We start from the raw sequence: 17,302 nt of genomic DNA, 5'->3' as shown, positions 1-17,302 counted from the left end.
GAAGAGGCTTCTACTGGCTGTGCAATCCCCATCCAAGTCTGGCAGGTGCACAGCAGGTCATAGCCAGGCAGCATCCCCCTCTGCCAGACTGCTGCAGTGGGTAGAGGGTGCAGGGAACTCTCAGGCTGCTTCAGCAGTCCAGCTGGCACAAGGGGTAGTGTCCTCAGGTACCAATTGGCTGAGCCCCAGAAGCTCCTGAGAGCTAGTAGCCCTGAGCCACTTTCCAGGGTGGCTTTTTACACTGCAGGGGCCAGGACAGGGCAGCTTTTTATACTGCTGGGGACAGCACAGGTGCTGGCCCCAGGCTCTAGTTCCCCCTGGCTGAAGATCTGGGAGGAGCCAGTCAGGGTTATTTTGCTAGAAGTGGCACAATTTGCTGCACAACAAAGTGCATGTCCGAGCACGTGCGCTGAAGCAAAAAACCCTGGCTCAAATTTGCACTGCTTCTATTTGAGCAGCTGCAAGTGCATGTGCTTGTTTGTGTGGACACGCCCATAAGAAATTTGAACTTGAGACAACTCCAACCCTAATCCTGATATTCTCCAGAGAAGCCAGGAGTTATGTGAATCCAAAACCAGGGCTAGTTAAGGCCTTTCCCTTTACATGGCTCCTCCTTAAATACCAAATGAAATACATAAATTAAGGTACCACAGGCTTAATACACTGCTTTCAAGTAGATATCTGATTGCCTCACAATTAATGAGTGTGGAACAACTGAGCTTTGCATGTAAATAAGGTATTTGCCATCTTATTATTATATTTGAGATATAAAGTGCTCTTCTTTTCTATGGGCTGAGACACCTGGGGACACTTTTGAGGGTGATAACAACAAAGGAATTCATCACATGGCTAAATCACTTCACGATGTACTAAAAATTATATCATGCTAATTCATCTTGGTTGTAATCTGAGACTAATTTGAAACAATCAAGAAGAAAAATAATTGTATGTTGTATATGACTGAAATAACAAACAATAAACTGCCATGAATATCAGGTGACACGATATTTTCAGCCTTTGGACCAAATGCCCAAAGTGCATAATTCTCTTTTCCCTCTCGGTTAAAGAGAGGAAAAGTTAAAGTTAAGGGCCACTTCAGTCATCCCATAGAGATCTTTTAGAGTCATAGAAAATCATAGAATCATAGAAAATTAGGGTTGGAAGAGACCTCAAATGGTCATCAAAAAGGTCATCTAGTCCAACCCCCTCCTCAAAGCAGGACCATCCCCAACTAGATCATCCCAGCCAAAGCTTTGTCTAGCCAGGTCTTAAAAACCTCCAAGGATGGAGATTCCATCACCTCTCTGGGTAACCTGTTCCAGTGTTTTACTACCCACCTAATGAAAAAATATTGCCTAATACATAACCTGAACTTCCTTTGCTGCAGCTTGAGGACATTGCTCCTCATTCTGTCATCTGCTATCACTGAAAACAGTCTCTGTCCTCTTTTAAATCCCCCTAGCAGTTGAAGGCTGCTATTAAATCCCCTCTCAGTCTCCTCTTCAGTGGACTAAATAAGTCCAGTTTCCTCAGTCTTTTCTCATAAGTCATGTTCCCCAGCCCCCTCACCGACCCCTGTGGCACTCCACTTCATACCAGCTGCCAACTAGACATCAAGCCATTGATTACTACTTTCTGAGCCTAATGCTCCAGCCAGTTTTCTATCCATGTTACAGTCCATTCATCCAGCCCATAGTTCCTTAGCTTGCCCACAAGAATGTTGTGGAAGACTGTATCAAAACCCTTGCTAAAATCGAGGTATATCACATCCACTGGTCTGCCTACATCCACAGAGCCAATAACTTCATCACAGAAGGCAATCAGGTTGGTCAGGCATGACTTGCCATGGAGAATCCATGCTGACTGTTCTGTTCTTAATCACCTTCTTTTCTTCCAAGTGCTTAGAAATGGATTCCTTCGTGTCGCAGAGCACTGAGGTGCCCTGCTCCTAAAGAGGGGAAACTGCTAGGGAGGGAGCCCTAGCAGTGAATAAGGAGCCCAGCTGCTGGTTGCCAGGGCAACCAGAGGAGGTCAGCTGACCAGAAGGGGCAGGGCCTGGCTCCCCTATAAACCCTAGGGGCTGCGGCCAGAGGGAGTTCCTTGCCAGCAGCCAAGGAGGAAGGAGCTCTCTCTCTCATGGAAGAGTGGAGCAGCCTGACTGGAGGTGCAGCGTCTGACATGGCTGAGGGATAGAGTATTCCCTGGTAGGTGGGACTGTTGTTATGGCCGGGAGGCTTCCATTTTATGTTATAGCCAAGGGGCTTACGTTTGTGTTGCTGTTTGTCACCGGTGGTTTGGGTGAGGCTGCTAGGGGTTGGAGGAGGCCTCATAGGGGAACCCCAGTGCCAGCAAGGGCACAGCATTTGGGGTGCACAGACCCCAGCCCCAGAGAGGGGCAGTTGAGAAGCCCCAGAGAAGGGGGCAGCGTTGCTGAGAAGCCCCAGGGAGGGGGCAGTGTTGCTGAGAAGCCCCAGGGAAGAGGGCACATAGTGAGAGAGGGCTAGGGAAAGCCCTAGTGCTGGAGAGGGCACAGATCAAAAGAGGTAGGGCCTAGAGAGGACAAAAAAGGGGCCAGATTATAATAAGGCTAAGACGGAATAGACATTGTTATATCAGTGAGGTGTGGGCTGCGATGTAGGGGAGGAATCGAAGCCTCAGATAGCTCCCCCTGGCATCGGGGCAGTACAAGGGCAGCCTCCCACTAATTAACATCAATTAATCAATTAACAGCAAGGCATGGCAGGAGAGAAGGTGGGCGGTTGCCCCAGGAACAGGTGTGCAGGCCACATTTAGATTGGCCCAAAGCGGATACCTGTTACGCTTGGGGATCTGTTCTATGATTTTTCCAGGGACTGAGGTGAGGTTAGCTGGTCTGTAGTTCCCTGGATCTGCCTTTTCCCCTTTCTTAAATATTGGCACTATATTTGCCATTTTCCAGTCATCCAGGACCTCTCCTGGTCGCCATGCACTCTGCAATCTCATCAGCCAACTCCCTCAGCACCCTTGGGTGCATCCCATCTGGCCCCATGGACTTGTCTATTTCCAGCTTTTCTAAATAGTCCCGAACCTGTTCTTTTGTCACTGTTGGCTGCTCACCTTCTCCCCAAACTGTGCTGCCTGGTGCTGTACTCTGGGAGCTGACGTGGCCTGTGAAGACTGAGGCAAAGGCATTGCACTTCAGCTATTCTGCATCTTCTGTCATAAGGTTGCCTCCCCCAGTCAGTAGGAGGCCCACACTTTCCCTAATCCTCCTCTTGCTACTGACTTAGGCCGTGTATAGACAAAAGGGGGGCCCTAAATTGAAACTGTAGGTTTTTTAAAACACTGCTTCAATTTAGGGTGAAGTAAACCCACATGTTGTGTACACTAGTGTCTTACATGCCTCTTTCGTGGTGGGGAGGGGAGGGCAAGCTGCCAGTAGGTGGGGTGGTCCCTAGGCTGTGGCACGAAGAGGTGGGTGGTGCTTCCCTGTCTGGCAGCAGAGGCCCTTCCCCAGGTGGCACCTGCCCATAGGCACACGGCTTGGGCGTTCTCGGGGGGCACTGCAACCGTGGAGGGAAGGACCAGGTCCCCACGCATCTCATGCAGGCAGGCTCCAGGGGGAAAGATCAGGCTCACTGCTTTTTTTTGTTTTCCCTTTGGTGGAGCCTGTCTTCCCAAGCTGCTGCTTGCACAGACCCTGAGCTGCACGGAGCCTGGTGCTTCACTCTACAACTGTAGGGCAGCAAACTAAAACTCCTTGGAGGTGTTTTAGTTTGCTGCATCCCCAAAGTCATTTAAGGCACATAATGCTGCCAAATGTGCTACAGCGGCTGGAATTAATGCGCAATACACCGCCGATGCATGCAAATACCAACACCATTAAAGCGGTGCAAAAGCATTTAACCCACTTTAAAGTGTCATGCACACATGCCCCACATTTCATCTACACACACCCTGCAGACACCCTTCTTGTTACCCTTCATGTCCCTTGCTAGCTGCAACTCCAGTTGTGCTTTGGCCTTCCTGACTTCATCCTTTCATGCCCAATCAATGCTCTTATACTCCTCCCTATAAATTTGTACAAGTTTCCACTTCTTATGAACTTCCTTGTGACTTAGTTTACTGAAGAGTTCCCTGCTAAGCCAAGCTGGCCTTCTGCCATACTTGCTAGTCTTTCTGTGAATGGGGATGGTTTGTTTCTGTACTCTCAGTAAGGCTTCTTTAAAGTAAAGCCAGCTCTCCTGGACTCCTCTTCTCCTCAGACTGGCTTCCCAGGGGATCCTGCCCATGAGTTCCCTGAGCAAGTCAGTCTGCTTTTCTAAAGTCCAGGGTCCTTACTCTGCTGCTATCCATTCTTTCTTTCCCCAGGATCCTGGACTTGATCCTCTCATGATCACTGAGTTGCCATCCACTACTATATTCCCCACCAATTCTTCCCTGTTTGTGAGAAGCAGGTCAAGAGGAGCATGGCCTCTATTTGGCTGCTCCAATACATGCACCAGGAAGCTGTTCCCAGCACTTTCCAAAAACTTCCTGGATTGCCTGCACATTGCTGTATTGCCCTCCCAGCAGATGTCAGGATGATTGAAGTCCCACATGAGAACCAGGGCTTTTGATTGGGAAACTTCTGCTAGCTGTTTGAAGAAAGCCTCATCCACCACTTCTTCCTGGTCTGGTGGTCTATAACAGACATCCACCACAAGATCACCCTTGTTGCTCCCCCTTCTAACCTTAGCCCAGAGATTATCAGCAGGCCTATCTCCAGTTTCATACTGGAGCTCTGAGCAATCATACAGCTCTTTTACATAAAGTGCAACTCCTCCTCCTCTTCTTCCTTGCCTGTCCTTCCTGAACAGTTTGTACACATCCATGACAGTGTCCCAGTCATGCAAGCTATCCCACCAAGTCTTTGTTATTCCAATTACATCATAGCTCTGAGACTGTGCAAAGACTTTCAGTTCTTCCTGCTTGTTTCCCAGGCTGCATACATTTCTGTACAAGCACCTGAGGTAACTAGTAGGCCTGTGCGAAATGGAAAGTATTTGCTTTGGATTTGGCGATTCAGAGGGGCAGTGATTCGATTCGGTGATTTGAATCACTGTCCTGATTTGATTCGGCTGAATCCAAATTCGAAGATATTCAGTGCCCAATCTTATTCAGCCACAGACTATATAGGCAGGCAATGCCGGCAGGAGCAACTGAGGGAGCAGTCGGTTGAGCCCTAGCTTGAGCCGGCAGCCCCAGGAGAAGCCGGTGCTTGTCCAGCCGTTCTCCTGGCTGCCCCACCACTGAGGTGAGGCAGGCAGTGATGGCAGCCCCAGAACAAGCTGCAGGGTCTAGGGGAAATGATCAAGGAGCTGGGGGATCAAACCAGGAGCTGGGGGAAAGCCCCTGTTCATTCCCCCAGCCCCTGATCATTCCTCCCAACTCCCAATCATTCCCCTTATCCCCCATGGTTTCTCCCCCGGGGCTGCCAGTACTGCCTGCCTCAGCCTGGGAGGCAGCCGGGGAAGCATTCAGACAAGCTGTGGCTTGAGCGGGAAGCCCCAGGAGAAGCTGCAGGGGCTGGGGGGAATGATTGGGGAGCGGGGAGAATGATGGGGAGCTGGAGAATTGAACCAGGAGCTGGGGGAAAGCTTCTGTTCATTCCCCCAGCCCCCAATCATTCCCCACATCTCCTGGCCCGATTCTCTAGTTCCCAGTTTGATCTCCCAGATCCCAATCATTCCCTGCAGCTTCTCTCAGGGCTGCCAGCACTGCCTGCCTTGCCTTGGCCGGGGGGAGCAGCCTGGGGAGCAGCCGGATGAGCTGTAGCTTGAGCCAGCAGCCCCAGGAGAAGTAGTGGGGGATGGGAGGAATGGTTGGGGAGCTGGGGGGAATGATCAGGGGCTGTGGGAATGAACAGGGGTTTCCCTCCAGCTCCTGGTTTGATCTCCCAGCTCCCAGTCATTCCCCCCAGCTCTCAATCATTTCTTCAGCTCCCCAATCATTCCCCTAACCCCCATGGCTTCTTCCAGGGCTGCCAGCACTGCTTGCCTCCCCCCTTTGGGGGGGCAGCCGGATGAGCTGCAGCTTCTCCTGGGGCTGCTAGCTCAAGCCAGGGCTTGTCCAACTGCTCCCCAAGCTGCTCCCACTGGTATTACCTAGTGCCTGCCTGTACAGTCGATGGCTGGATCTCTGAATCTCTCTGAATCAATTAGGAGGCTTCCTATTTGATTTGGAGAAATTAATGGGTCTCTCAATTCTTTTTGGATCCAGAGATTTGGCTGCTGAGTTGGGCTGAATCTTCTCTGAATTGAATTAGCTACCAAAGTTTTGCACAGCCCTAGTAACTAGTTGATTGCCCTGATTTCTCAGGAAGTATGAAAGCACCTCACCTGTTGTCACCTCCTTTTTTGCTCTTCCTCCAGGTTTCCTGCTTCCCCACTTACCTCAGGGCTCTTAGTACCAGTTTTCTGCAAAACCTCATCTTGTAGCTGCACAGCAAAATCCTTTAGATTATATAGATTTTATATATTAGTTCCAAAAGAGTAAAAAGTATTTACCTGAACAGTTTAATGAGACATGGATTTTTCCTCAAACTTCTATTCTCATCTCCCTTCCAACCCCCAATATGACATCAATTAATCACAGAATTGGACAGAATAGAAACAAGGAGGTCTGAATACCAATCTCTTGGTGTAACTAGTAGATTACAGTACATTAAATATCACTTGGAACAGAGACCACCAGTATTTATAATGCCCATCCACTCCTCAAACCACTGGAATTCACTTATAAAGTCACCAGTGGAATCTAAGTGCACTTCTGGTTCTAACTAGTAAATTACACAACCTCCCATCCCAGGAAAAGGAATAGGGACACAGAATCCTAACTGCCAGCCCTCAAATATTTTTGGATTTGACACACATCTATAGTCCTACAAAAAGACTGCTCTTTAAAGCTTCAGTTCTTCTGTCCCCCCATGCATTCTTTCTTTCATCCCCCAAAAAGAAGGCAGCAAGAAACTTGTGAAGAAGAAGAAAAGTGAACCCTGAAGGTAAAGTTCTTTGTAGTCCATTTTTTCAGTAGCACCCACTTAGTTCAGAACTAACACAACAGTAAGGAAAACTCCAAAATAGAAAGTGATTTATTTTTCACAGAGCTCTGACGTTGCACTGCCAAAACTCCTCCTACAAACTATGTATAATTTTTAGTGTTTTCCTGCCTTTCCTCTAATGCTTAAAATGTAATGGTCTCCAAAACTACAATGTCTCTGCTCTGTTATCTCACACATACCTACTTTCATTCAGAGACACATCTGCAGACATTGCAAAATAGTAAAATGAGTCTCCTTCTACCCAAGTTATTTCCTTTGGGGCACTTGAAAAATATTTTATCTCTATACCCCTGCTGATGGCTTGGGTAACAAAGTGTAAAGTACTGGATTTCTCAACAGAAAGAAGTAAGTTGTAAGAAATTGCCTCTTGACTGGAAATGGATTCTGTCACTTACAGTCAATCTTACACTCTTACACCATGAATAATTCATTGTTTCAACAAAGATTACTTGTGGAGTACAATACTAAACCTCAGGAAGGCTGAGGAAACCAAGCCCTAAAAATATTTCTTTAGTAGAGTTTATTGTTTACCTTCCTTTCCTCCAGTACTTAAGATGCAAGAGTAAGTGAGAAGAGAATTTGGACCTTTATGATGTGGTGAGGTTTCCTAATTTATCCAAGACGCACCTAAAAATAATTGACAAAAGAGACATTGGTGTTACTCTGTGCAGTACTTTGTACCCTTTGAAAATGTGGAACAGATATCACACAGTGAGGAATTTCTTTATGTTAATTATAGGGAAAGTTGGTGACAGAGTTACTGAATTTCTAGAATGAATAATCTCTCTTAACTTTGAAAATGAGTGGCAGGAAGAATCTTGTATTTCAGTAGATAATGCTCTATCAGTCACTCTTCTACCACCATGAGGAAAGAACAGCTTTGGAAAATGTGTTCAGTGACAAACCCAACCCTGATCACAACTCACCTACACAGGAATATCTGCCCCCAACAGTAAAGGACACCAGTGTTACTAACCCTGAACACAGAAATTTCCCAAGCATCAGAAAACTCATAAATGCCAGTAGGAAATGTGCTGAAGTTATTAGAACTGTTACTTGACAGCTTACTAATATTATGTAAAGTAAATTGACAGAAATTCCTTATCACATACATGTTGTTGCTGGGAACCCCTGCCACATGGCTTGATCTAGCAACACAAATGGCCTGATCTAGCTGGTAGCATTGCCCAGTCCTAGGCTGGAAGGTGAGGTGAAGCCTAATAGCATTGCACATATAGACCGTGAAACTTTACTTCCAAGCTAATTAGTCTACTCTACAGTTAAGCACACGTCTAGACATGGCCTGGGAGTTGGTGAACAACAGTTCCCTGGCCACTTGGTCTATACCTTTCATGATTTTATAGATTTCTATCTCCCCTTAGCCTTCTTTCCAAACTGAAGAGTGAGTTCTAGCCTTCTCTAAGACAAAGGGAGAAGAAAGAGACCCTGTAAGCTTAGACCAGGTCATTTGGTTGTATTCAACAGTCTGTACATTTTCTTGCTTATAGGGAGAAAAGGCAGACCCTAGGGAGAGGGGCCTGTTAGAGAGAAGCTTGAGGGGTGACAAGACAAGACCATGGAGGGCTGGTCTACATTTTAAAAGTTGCACCATTTTGATTTTATTTAAGTCTATCCAATTATTTAAGTTAATGTACTACAACCTTTATGGCAAATTATATAAGCTTTCCTTTTCAATAATAACAGCTTATATATCCTAGATCATTAAAAAAAAAATCAAGAGAACTTGAAATTTGCCTTCTCACCATTGACTTACTAGCCCATGTATTGGCACATGAAGTTTAATGCATTGCCAGACAGATGAATGTGGAACAACAGGGCCATCCTGTAGCCTTGAATTTATAAATACATGAGGTACCTGTTCCTGGTGGATTTCCCATGATGGCTGCATGCATTTACAGGCAGCAGTTTGAAACTAGGTGGGTCTCATAGTATTTTTCAGGTTCCTAGTGTAACAAAATCCACAGGTTTTTTTGTTTTTTTAATTTTAAAACGCATTCCCTTCTCTTCCCCAACCATTTCTGACTTTCTCTCTGCCTTCTTTGTCTCTTATAAGTGATTACAAATAATACTAGGTAAGCTAAGTTCTTGTATGCTATTATTGTAATAAGCCCCTTTTTATATTGTAAATAGTGTTCTGTTACGTTTATATTGATTTTTACTGTTTTATATTGTGTTCCTATCATTTTTGCATTTTTTTTGTTATTGTTACATATTCATATTGTATGGTTTAGGCCTGTGTCTGTAAAGTTAACCAAAGTAATGTCAAGTTTCCATTTTGTAATGTCAAGCCTCCATCTTGTGTCCCCTGCCCTATACAATATATTGCAACTGTGACTCATACCTACCCGTCCTATGTAAATTGGTTCTTGAATGAATGGGAATGAATGAGGGAGCTTGAGATATAATGGTAGCAGGCCTCTACTGAATGACCAGTAATGAATGGACAACCAACTCAGTGACTCAACCATTGCCTTGCATTGACTCACCCAGGTACCACAGACCTCACCCAGGAACAGAGACAAAACCCAGCATTTAAAAGAGAGAGAACCTATGGGAACCCAACATTTGGAAGACAAAGACCCTACAGAAACCAGCAACCCCACCATTGTATCTCACCAGACAATGAAGACACCTGGATCTGCATGTATGCACCTGAGCAGGACTGGTCCTTGCCTGGGTATGTCCTTCCCATAGGAGACACAGGTAGCCCACTCCTATGAAAGGGGTGGTAGAGTGTGACCGCCTTGGAACCCCCTCTCCATCTGGACCAGCAGTACGCCGTGCTACCTATCCACCCAGAAGCCCTCCCAGTGACTCCCTCTGGACAACACCTTGCTGGAGAAGACCCCAGCTGGTCATCAAAGATCAACTCACAGCCCAGGATAGGTAGCTATCATGCACCTTCCTTCCCCAAGCAAAGGACCTAGGACTCTGTCCCTACACACCTTGACTTCAATCCTTCCACCAAGCCTTTTCCTCTCCTGCTACCATTGTGTGGGTGTATATGTGAGTGTTTGTGCTTGTGTGTGTGTAGGAACCAATAACTTTGTGTGGCTGTATTTTGTGTTGTCTGTTTAATAAACCTGTTATTTTGAAACCCCAAGTTCGGTTTTTCTCTTACTGACCACCTTCTTGATTTTTCCCGGCTTTCTCTCCTGGTTCTTTCTGCCTCGTTTCCAGCCCCAATCTCCCAGCTTTGTCCCTCTCTGTTTCCTGGCTGTCTCCTCCTTGTCAACACTTATCTGCCTCCTGATCTCCCAGATTACTGCCTCTCTGTTTCCTGGCTGTTTCCTCCTTGCCACCAGGCTTTTTTCCCTTGCTTCTACCATGGCACCAGGTGACCCCGAGTAACTCCAGGGGCCACAGTAACCTTAAGTAACCCCAAATAACCCTGAGGTATATTAACCCCAAGTAACACTAGGGGCCACTTAACCTCAAGCAACCCCAAGCCCCAGTGACCTCAAGTAACCCTTGCACCACTTGACCTTAAGTAACCACAAGCAACAAGTTACCCAAATGTCCCCTAGTGTTAACACACAGCCACAAAAGTGTGTGTTTGTGTGTGTGTGTGTGTGTGTGTGTGTGTGTGTGTGTGTGTGTGAACTCATACTGATATTTGTGTAGTTTGTATATGTGTATATAATTGTGTATCATGCCCTCCTGTCTAACCGCGCAATATTGGGATCCTGAGTGTTGATCTGGTGCGTGTCAACACCAGTATATGTTTTATCTCCCATTTCAATCAGTGTAATGCCTAAATCAGTATTCTATGAGTAGTTTATTGAAACATAGTTTAACATAAGAGAAATTTTACTAAAATAGTGTTCACTTCATTGATAAAATACAATGGCCAAAATGAATGGCTAATGTAATTTGATAAGACTGGGATAATATAAAGCAGCATGTACATTTGCACCAGCAACAACTAATAATTACAAGGACACACTGATTAATATTCACACATTATTAAGCAATTTTTTTCACAGGATTTGTCATTCCATTTGCCATCTGAATATACTTCTACACAGTCCTTCTCTCCTCCAGAATCATTTGGTTCTCTTGTGCTCCAGTTCGTGTATCGTATTGCTTCACCACTTAAGTACATAAATGTACCTTCTGTCAGCCTATCATTTATTCCTAGGAATGGTCTTTTGTTTTGCCTCTCTGCTATTTGTTGTAGGGCACTGTTTTCTTCAGAATTTCTTGGAGAAGCTAAAAGGCCAGCAGATCTGGAGCATGCAGCTTGTGAAACTTCAAAGTTGCCTTCAGAGCCATCAGTTCTGAATATTTTTTCACCAATAATCATGCCACTTGGGTAGAATAGAACTAGGAGGACACAGAAGCACAGCACATCCAAATTACTTTCATAACAAAATAACAGTGGCAGCTTCTAGGCATCCTCTTAGGAATGTCGGATTGACTCTTAATTTTGCTGATTCACTCTGATGTCTGATCAGCTGAATCGCATTAGCTTCAAACCAAGACCTGAAAAGGGTTTCAGTGTTTTGTTGAAACTACAGGGGAAAATCCTGAGAAAAGGTATGCTCATGAGATCTCAGGTTTGGGTGTATGCTTTATTATTGCTATTCAGTACCTGGATGGTAATTTTGGGTCTAGCCTTGAGGAAGGGATGGTATAGTAAGGGACACTATCCAGGACTAGCGGTGCTCTTCAGGCTTCCTTATCCCTGGGTATGGTGATTTTATCCTGGGTATGCTACTTAAAAGTCACCACCCTCTTTGTACTTGCTTGGTTACTCTGGATAGCAATAAGATGGAAAATGGTTAAGGCTCTGCCCCTTCCTCTGCCTATTTCCATTCTCTCTCTTCCCACCAGCTCCAGGAAAGCAGCAATCTGAGAAGTATCCTGTTGTCTGGGTGTATGCTCTGAGTCGCAATCTAGTCATATATTAAAAATAAAGGAGGTGTCTGAGGCATTACTTATCTCCATATGATCTCCCTAACAACAGTAGTATTCTACTTAGGTGTCACTGTATCTGTTGGAGTTTGCAGAATTATCCCATACTTTCCATATAAATGGATGGGATACAGAAGCATCTAACAACCCATATAAGGGACCTGAGCATCTGGATCCAAAATTCACTTCTCTGCATCAGCCTGTGAAATGGAATAATAGGAATGCAGAGACCTGAGATGAACCTGCTTACCTTTTTGGGTTTTGTTGCTGAGAGCTTTCAGAGCCTTCAGTTGTGCTTGCAAATCACTTATGTGAGTTTTAAGAAGATCCATTTCTGCATGAAAACATAATTATGTTATGCCTACATAAATGTACATAAAAATTAGGATTTGTTAAAATATGGAGTTCAAGAAAGACAAAATTCCAGAGAAATCACTCAATAAAACAGTAGGGAAACATCAGCAAAGATAGAATCCAAATGTCAAGTTACCTGAGAAGGGCATTTAGTTCAACTATAAAGTGATACTTACAGCCAAAGCTCTGCTCTTAGTGGGCATGTCTACATGTGAATTTAAGTGGGCTTAAGTGTAGCACTTCACCACAGTGCCTGCAGAGACAGATCTGGGGCTGAGAAGCATCAGGGAGTAGGTTCTGGCAGGCCAGCAGTCCTGGGGGAAATCTCAGGGCTGGGCAAGGGATGCAGCAGGCTGCAGCCCTTTGCAACATGCACCCATGGCCAAGAAGCAGCTCCAGCTAGGGGACAGGACAGGCTCTGTCCAGGGTTGGCACATGGGGCCTGGTGGGCTCCCGTAGGCAGCACGGGCTCCTTCAGGCTCCCTGTGCTGTGTGCTCCAAGGCATGAAATGGCTGGTGGCTTTTATAGCCTGCAGCTAGGAACTGCCAGAGAGCAGCCCAGCCATGGAGGAGGAGAGGAAGCCATCCAGGAGCCCTGGGGCTGGGCTCTGGCTGTCCCCCTAGTGGCTGGACAGACCCAGGACTAAAGTCCCTAATATTAATGTGCATTAACATGTCTACACATGTGTTAATATGCTTTAACTAATCCTGCTTAAATTTGATACTTGCTTTATGCAGGTATCAAGTTTAGGCAGGAATAGCCTAAATTTACCATTTTAAGGCACATTAAGGGTGCACATATATAGATGCACACCCTTAAGGCATCTTAAAATCAGGCTAATGCCCACATGTAGATGCACCCACTACATTGAAAACTACCCACAGATTTTCAGTTATACCCATGGAAATGCTGGACTTTAACTTTGAATTAAGAAGGAGAAAATGATCCCTGTTAGCAGTTTTAATAATACATTAAAACTGACCAGTATTAAGTACTGATGGTGGAACTCCAAGCTTTATTTAACACACTGTGCTTGTAGTATTTGTCTGTCCCATTGGGATATTTCCATTTGAAGTCCAGGTCCATCAAACTCACTCTTGCAGGTGACTGTTAAGGGCCTTATTTACTTCCAAACTTTCTGGATTGTTGTATTTCCACACCTCTGAGTATTTGTTTTAATATATACCATCTATTTCTCTTTAGCCATGGGAATCAATTTCCAATAGAGGCAAGTCCTACATATCTCTTTTTCCCACAAGCAGTCAAACTCACCTAGCACATGTGTGAAGTGTTATTGCATTCAGAATTCAATAAAGGCCTTTGTTTATTCTGTTGCAGAGATTCTTTATATAACCTCCTGTTTCCCTTTAGAAAATATCTCCCTTATCTTGGCTTCTACTAAGACTCTCTGGTCCTCTTTCATCTATTGAACCTTTGTCACCTTTTGGTCCAGGATGTCCAGCTTTTGCTGGGGGGCCCTGTAACCCTTGTAAACCAAGGGGTGAAGTGGAAAGACAAAAAGATGAGTGAATAATTTAATTTTTCTCGTGTTGATACCATTTACAGCTGTTCTTACTTAATTGGAGATGAGTACAAATTATAGCATTCAAATGAAAATCCTGAACTTTAGGAAAAATTCAGATCTTGATACAGATTCCAGATGCAGACAAATTGGTCATCTTGGACTCTCTAAACCCTTGCTAATAGTTCAGAAGTTTGGATTTGTGTTACTCTTACATAGTTATACATAAAAATAGGGATTTTTTTTAAAATGTTGAGTTTTTGGTACTTGCTATGTAATGCAGTTGGTCTGAACATGTTGGAAATATAGGGAAAGTAAAATTTCTGTCTATATGTTGACTACTATGTAAGTTTTGAACCCTATATCTACAAATTGAAGAGACTGGATTCTGTGCTAAGCAACACACAAGTTCTATTTGGTTTTTGAACCATTAGATACTTTACCATATGAAATTATAAATGTATCTAGTTTATATAATTGTAGTAAATCTGAATTTATTGAGCATCTGATATAAGGGGATAATCATCTACTCATACATAAATAATTACATACATCCAGTATTTACTAATTTACTTAGTAGGATGGGAACATTTTGGCCACTGTGACTTCTGGCTAAGCATAGTCTGGGGAGTTACTATTGTTTTACCTTGGTTTCCCTTTTCTCCTTTTGGACCTTCTTTCCCATCTCTGCCTGGTAAGTCATTGCCCCCAGGAATTCCACAGGGGATGACTGAGCATGAATTTACTCTCTCCTCACATATTCATTCACTGGAGCTGAATATCCTGGTCATTGACATTCCCAGGAGGAGAATTTGAAAAGCAAGAGAAAGATGCATAGCCCAAGGACTTCACCTGGGAATAACAATGAGTAAGTTAGGTACTACCCTAAAGAACATGACATATTTAAAAAGGCCCCATCACTGGCAACACCTCTACACTTGGCTAAATGTCAGGGAGGGATTAGGGAGCCCAAAGACTCAGGGAATTAGAGTTTTATGACAGTACAGCAGTTCAGTTCTATATCTGGTAGAAAAATAATGTATCAAATAATATTTATGGATGCTAATGTTCCATGTAACTTAAGGGCTATTAACCAATAAGTAGGGCTGTGCAAAGCTTTAGTAGCCAATTCTATTTGAAGGAGATTTGGACTGATTCGGCAGCTGGATCTCCAAATCTGAATTGAATCGGGAGACCCATTAAAATGTCCAAATTGAATGGAAGCCTCTGAATCAATTTGGAAAGATTTGGAGATTCAGAAGACTTGCAGCAAACAGAAACTGAGAGGAGGGAGGGGGTGGGGTGATATTCCATATATGGAAAAGGCTGAGGGGGGGTGGGAAAGACTGCTCTGATACTGACATCTGTAGCTGGCCAGTGACAGGGATCCTTTCCTACTTACCCTTGCCTACAATCCCTTATCCCTATCCATTCCTTTCAACTTATTCTTCCCCAAAAATCTTATTTTTTCTTGTTAGTCTGTCTTGCTTCTTTCCCCCACAACAAGAAATTTGTGTTTTCCCTGACAGTGTGTCATCACTGTGCAGGAAGGCACAATATATATTACACACACGTACATTTTACAGCACACCAAACATTATGAAGCATACTGGAAAGGCAGGTGCCAGATCCTCTGGCAGGAGAGGGAGAGAGGGCAGAGGGAGAGCTACAAGTTCCCCCCACCCCAAACCTAGACACACCCTCTTTCCTGGCATGATGAGTCTTCTGCTACTAGTGGGAGCAAGGATGTGGTAGCAGCGCCTGCACCACCACCACTAACCCCACTAACCAGGAGCAGCATGACATTCTCCACCCCAATTTCAGTTCCCAGCATGAGCCTTCCAGTGCCAGAGGAGGAGCTGGATCTGGAAGCAGAGGGGCTGAGGGCTATAGCAAAGGAAATTGTGGGGAAGGAGGAGGAATCTGAGTTTGTGCTCCACACCCATTAATGTTCCCCTAGAGTCAGGTCTCCTTCTCTAGAAAGCACTTCAGAGGAGATGGTAGGGGTAGGTGGCTCAGCTCCTGCTGTTGTCATGCCTCTGCCTGGTGAGGAGAGGGATAAGGCAGGATCCCCACCCTCAACCCAGAAGCGGGTAGGTAGTGTAGTGTGGGATCATTTTGAGGTGGCAGATGATCCCAGGTATGCTACCTGTCAGCACTGCCAAAGTCAGATCAGCCAGGGCAAAGACGTAAAACAATTTGCCACCATGGTGATGCTGCTTCATCTCAGGAAGCAGCACCCCCCCTTGCCCTTGTTCCTCCCCAGCCTGGCACCAGTGGGAGCATGCCCAAAAAGAAGTCTCCCTCACTTCAAAGCCCTCATCCCCAAGAAGCAGAGGCAGGCCACCCTGGACTAGTTGGGGAAAGGTGGAGACAAAGGGGACACATTCTGAAGGCAAGCGAGGTCACCTAGAGCACTGGGGAGAGGTGCAGGCACTGGTGAAGCAGCTGAAGGAAGGCATCAAAAGAATGGCTGGATCCATTGCAGTCCTGTATAGTCCATGTACTGGACCACAATGGATGGGTCATTTTTGACCTGGAGGGATGTGGGCAGTGAGGTTTCCCAGGGCTCGGTCCTCGGGCCCACGCTGTTCAACCTCTTCATCAGTGACTTGGACAAGGGGGTGAAAAGCACCTTGTTCACATTTGAGGACAACACTAAGATGTGGGGAGAAGTGGGCACACCAGAGGAGAGGGACAGGCTGGAATCAGATCTGGACAAGTTACAGGGGTGGGTGGATGAGAACAGGATGGGTTTCAATACTGACAAGTGCAAGGTACTGCACCTGGGGAGGAAGAACCAGCAGCATACCTACAGGCTGGAGGACTCCCTTCTTGTCAGCACAGAGGAAGAAAATGCTCTTGGAGTTGTTATTGACTCCAAGATGAATATGGGCCGACAATGTGGGGACATGGTCAGGAAAGCTAACCGCACCTTGTCATGCATCAGAAGCAGGTCCAAGAAGGTGATCCTCCCCTTCTATGCAACATTGGTCAGACGGCAGTTGGAGTACTGCATCCAGTTCTGGGTGCTGCACTTCAGGAGGGATGTGGACAGTGTTGAGAGGGTCCAGAGGAGGGCCACTCGCATGATCAGGGGGCAGCAAGGCAGGCCCTACGAGGAGAGGCTACGGGACCTGAATCTGTTCAGCTTCCACAAGAGAAGTCTGAGAGGGGATCTGGTGGCTGTCTACAAACTGAACAAAGGGGATTGGCAGGCAATGGAAGAGTCCCTATTCCTCCCAGCACTACCAGGAGTAACGAGGAATAATGGCCATAAATTGATGGAGAGTGTTTCAGGCTAGATATCAGGAGGCACTACTTCACAGTCAGGGTGGCTAGGATCTGGAACCAACTTCCAAAGGAAGTGGTGCTCACTCCTACCTTGGGGGCCTTTAAGAAGAGG

General features: G+C 45.5%; 1 protein-coding gene across 3 annotated transcripts in view; it reads right to left on the bottom strand.

Moving 5' to 3' along the window:
* Nucleotides 1-10,831: 10,831 nt before the first annotated feature.
* Nucleotides 10,832-17,302, bottom strand: part of LOC102379960 (pulmonary surfactant-associated protein D-like) — a 28,147-nt gene continuing 21,676 nt past the window's right edge. The window contains exons 1-4 of one of the 3 annotated variants that reach the window (XM_025215260.1): nt 14,543-15,116; nt 13,647-13,860; nt 12,270-12,353; nt 10,832-11,428 (exon numbers count right to left, since the gene is read on the bottom strand). In XM_025215260.1, the coding sequence (XP_025071045.1) occupies nt 11,052-11,428; nt 12,270-12,351 (459 nt within the window). In that variant the 5' untranslated portion in view covers nt 12,352-12,353; nt 13,647-13,860; nt 14,543-15,116 and the 3' untranslated portion in view covers nt 10,832-11,051. Of the gene's footprint in view, nt 11,429-12,269; nt 12,354-13,646; nt 14,217-14,542; nt 15,117-17,302 lie in introns of those variants that run through there. The other 2 variants (XM_014524599.2, XM_025215259.1) reach the window with 2 other exon arrangements.

Source organism: Alligator sinensis, unplaced genomic scaffold (assembly GCF_000455745.1).
Source record: "Alligator sinensis unplaced genomic scaffold, ASM45574v1 scaffold822_1, whole genome shotgun sequence".
NCBI lineage: Eukaryota > Metazoa > Chordata > Crocodylia > Alligatoridae > Alligator > Alligator sinensis.
Note: the sequence above shows the minus strand (reverse complement) of the source record. Positions and strands in the feature narration are given on the sequence as shown.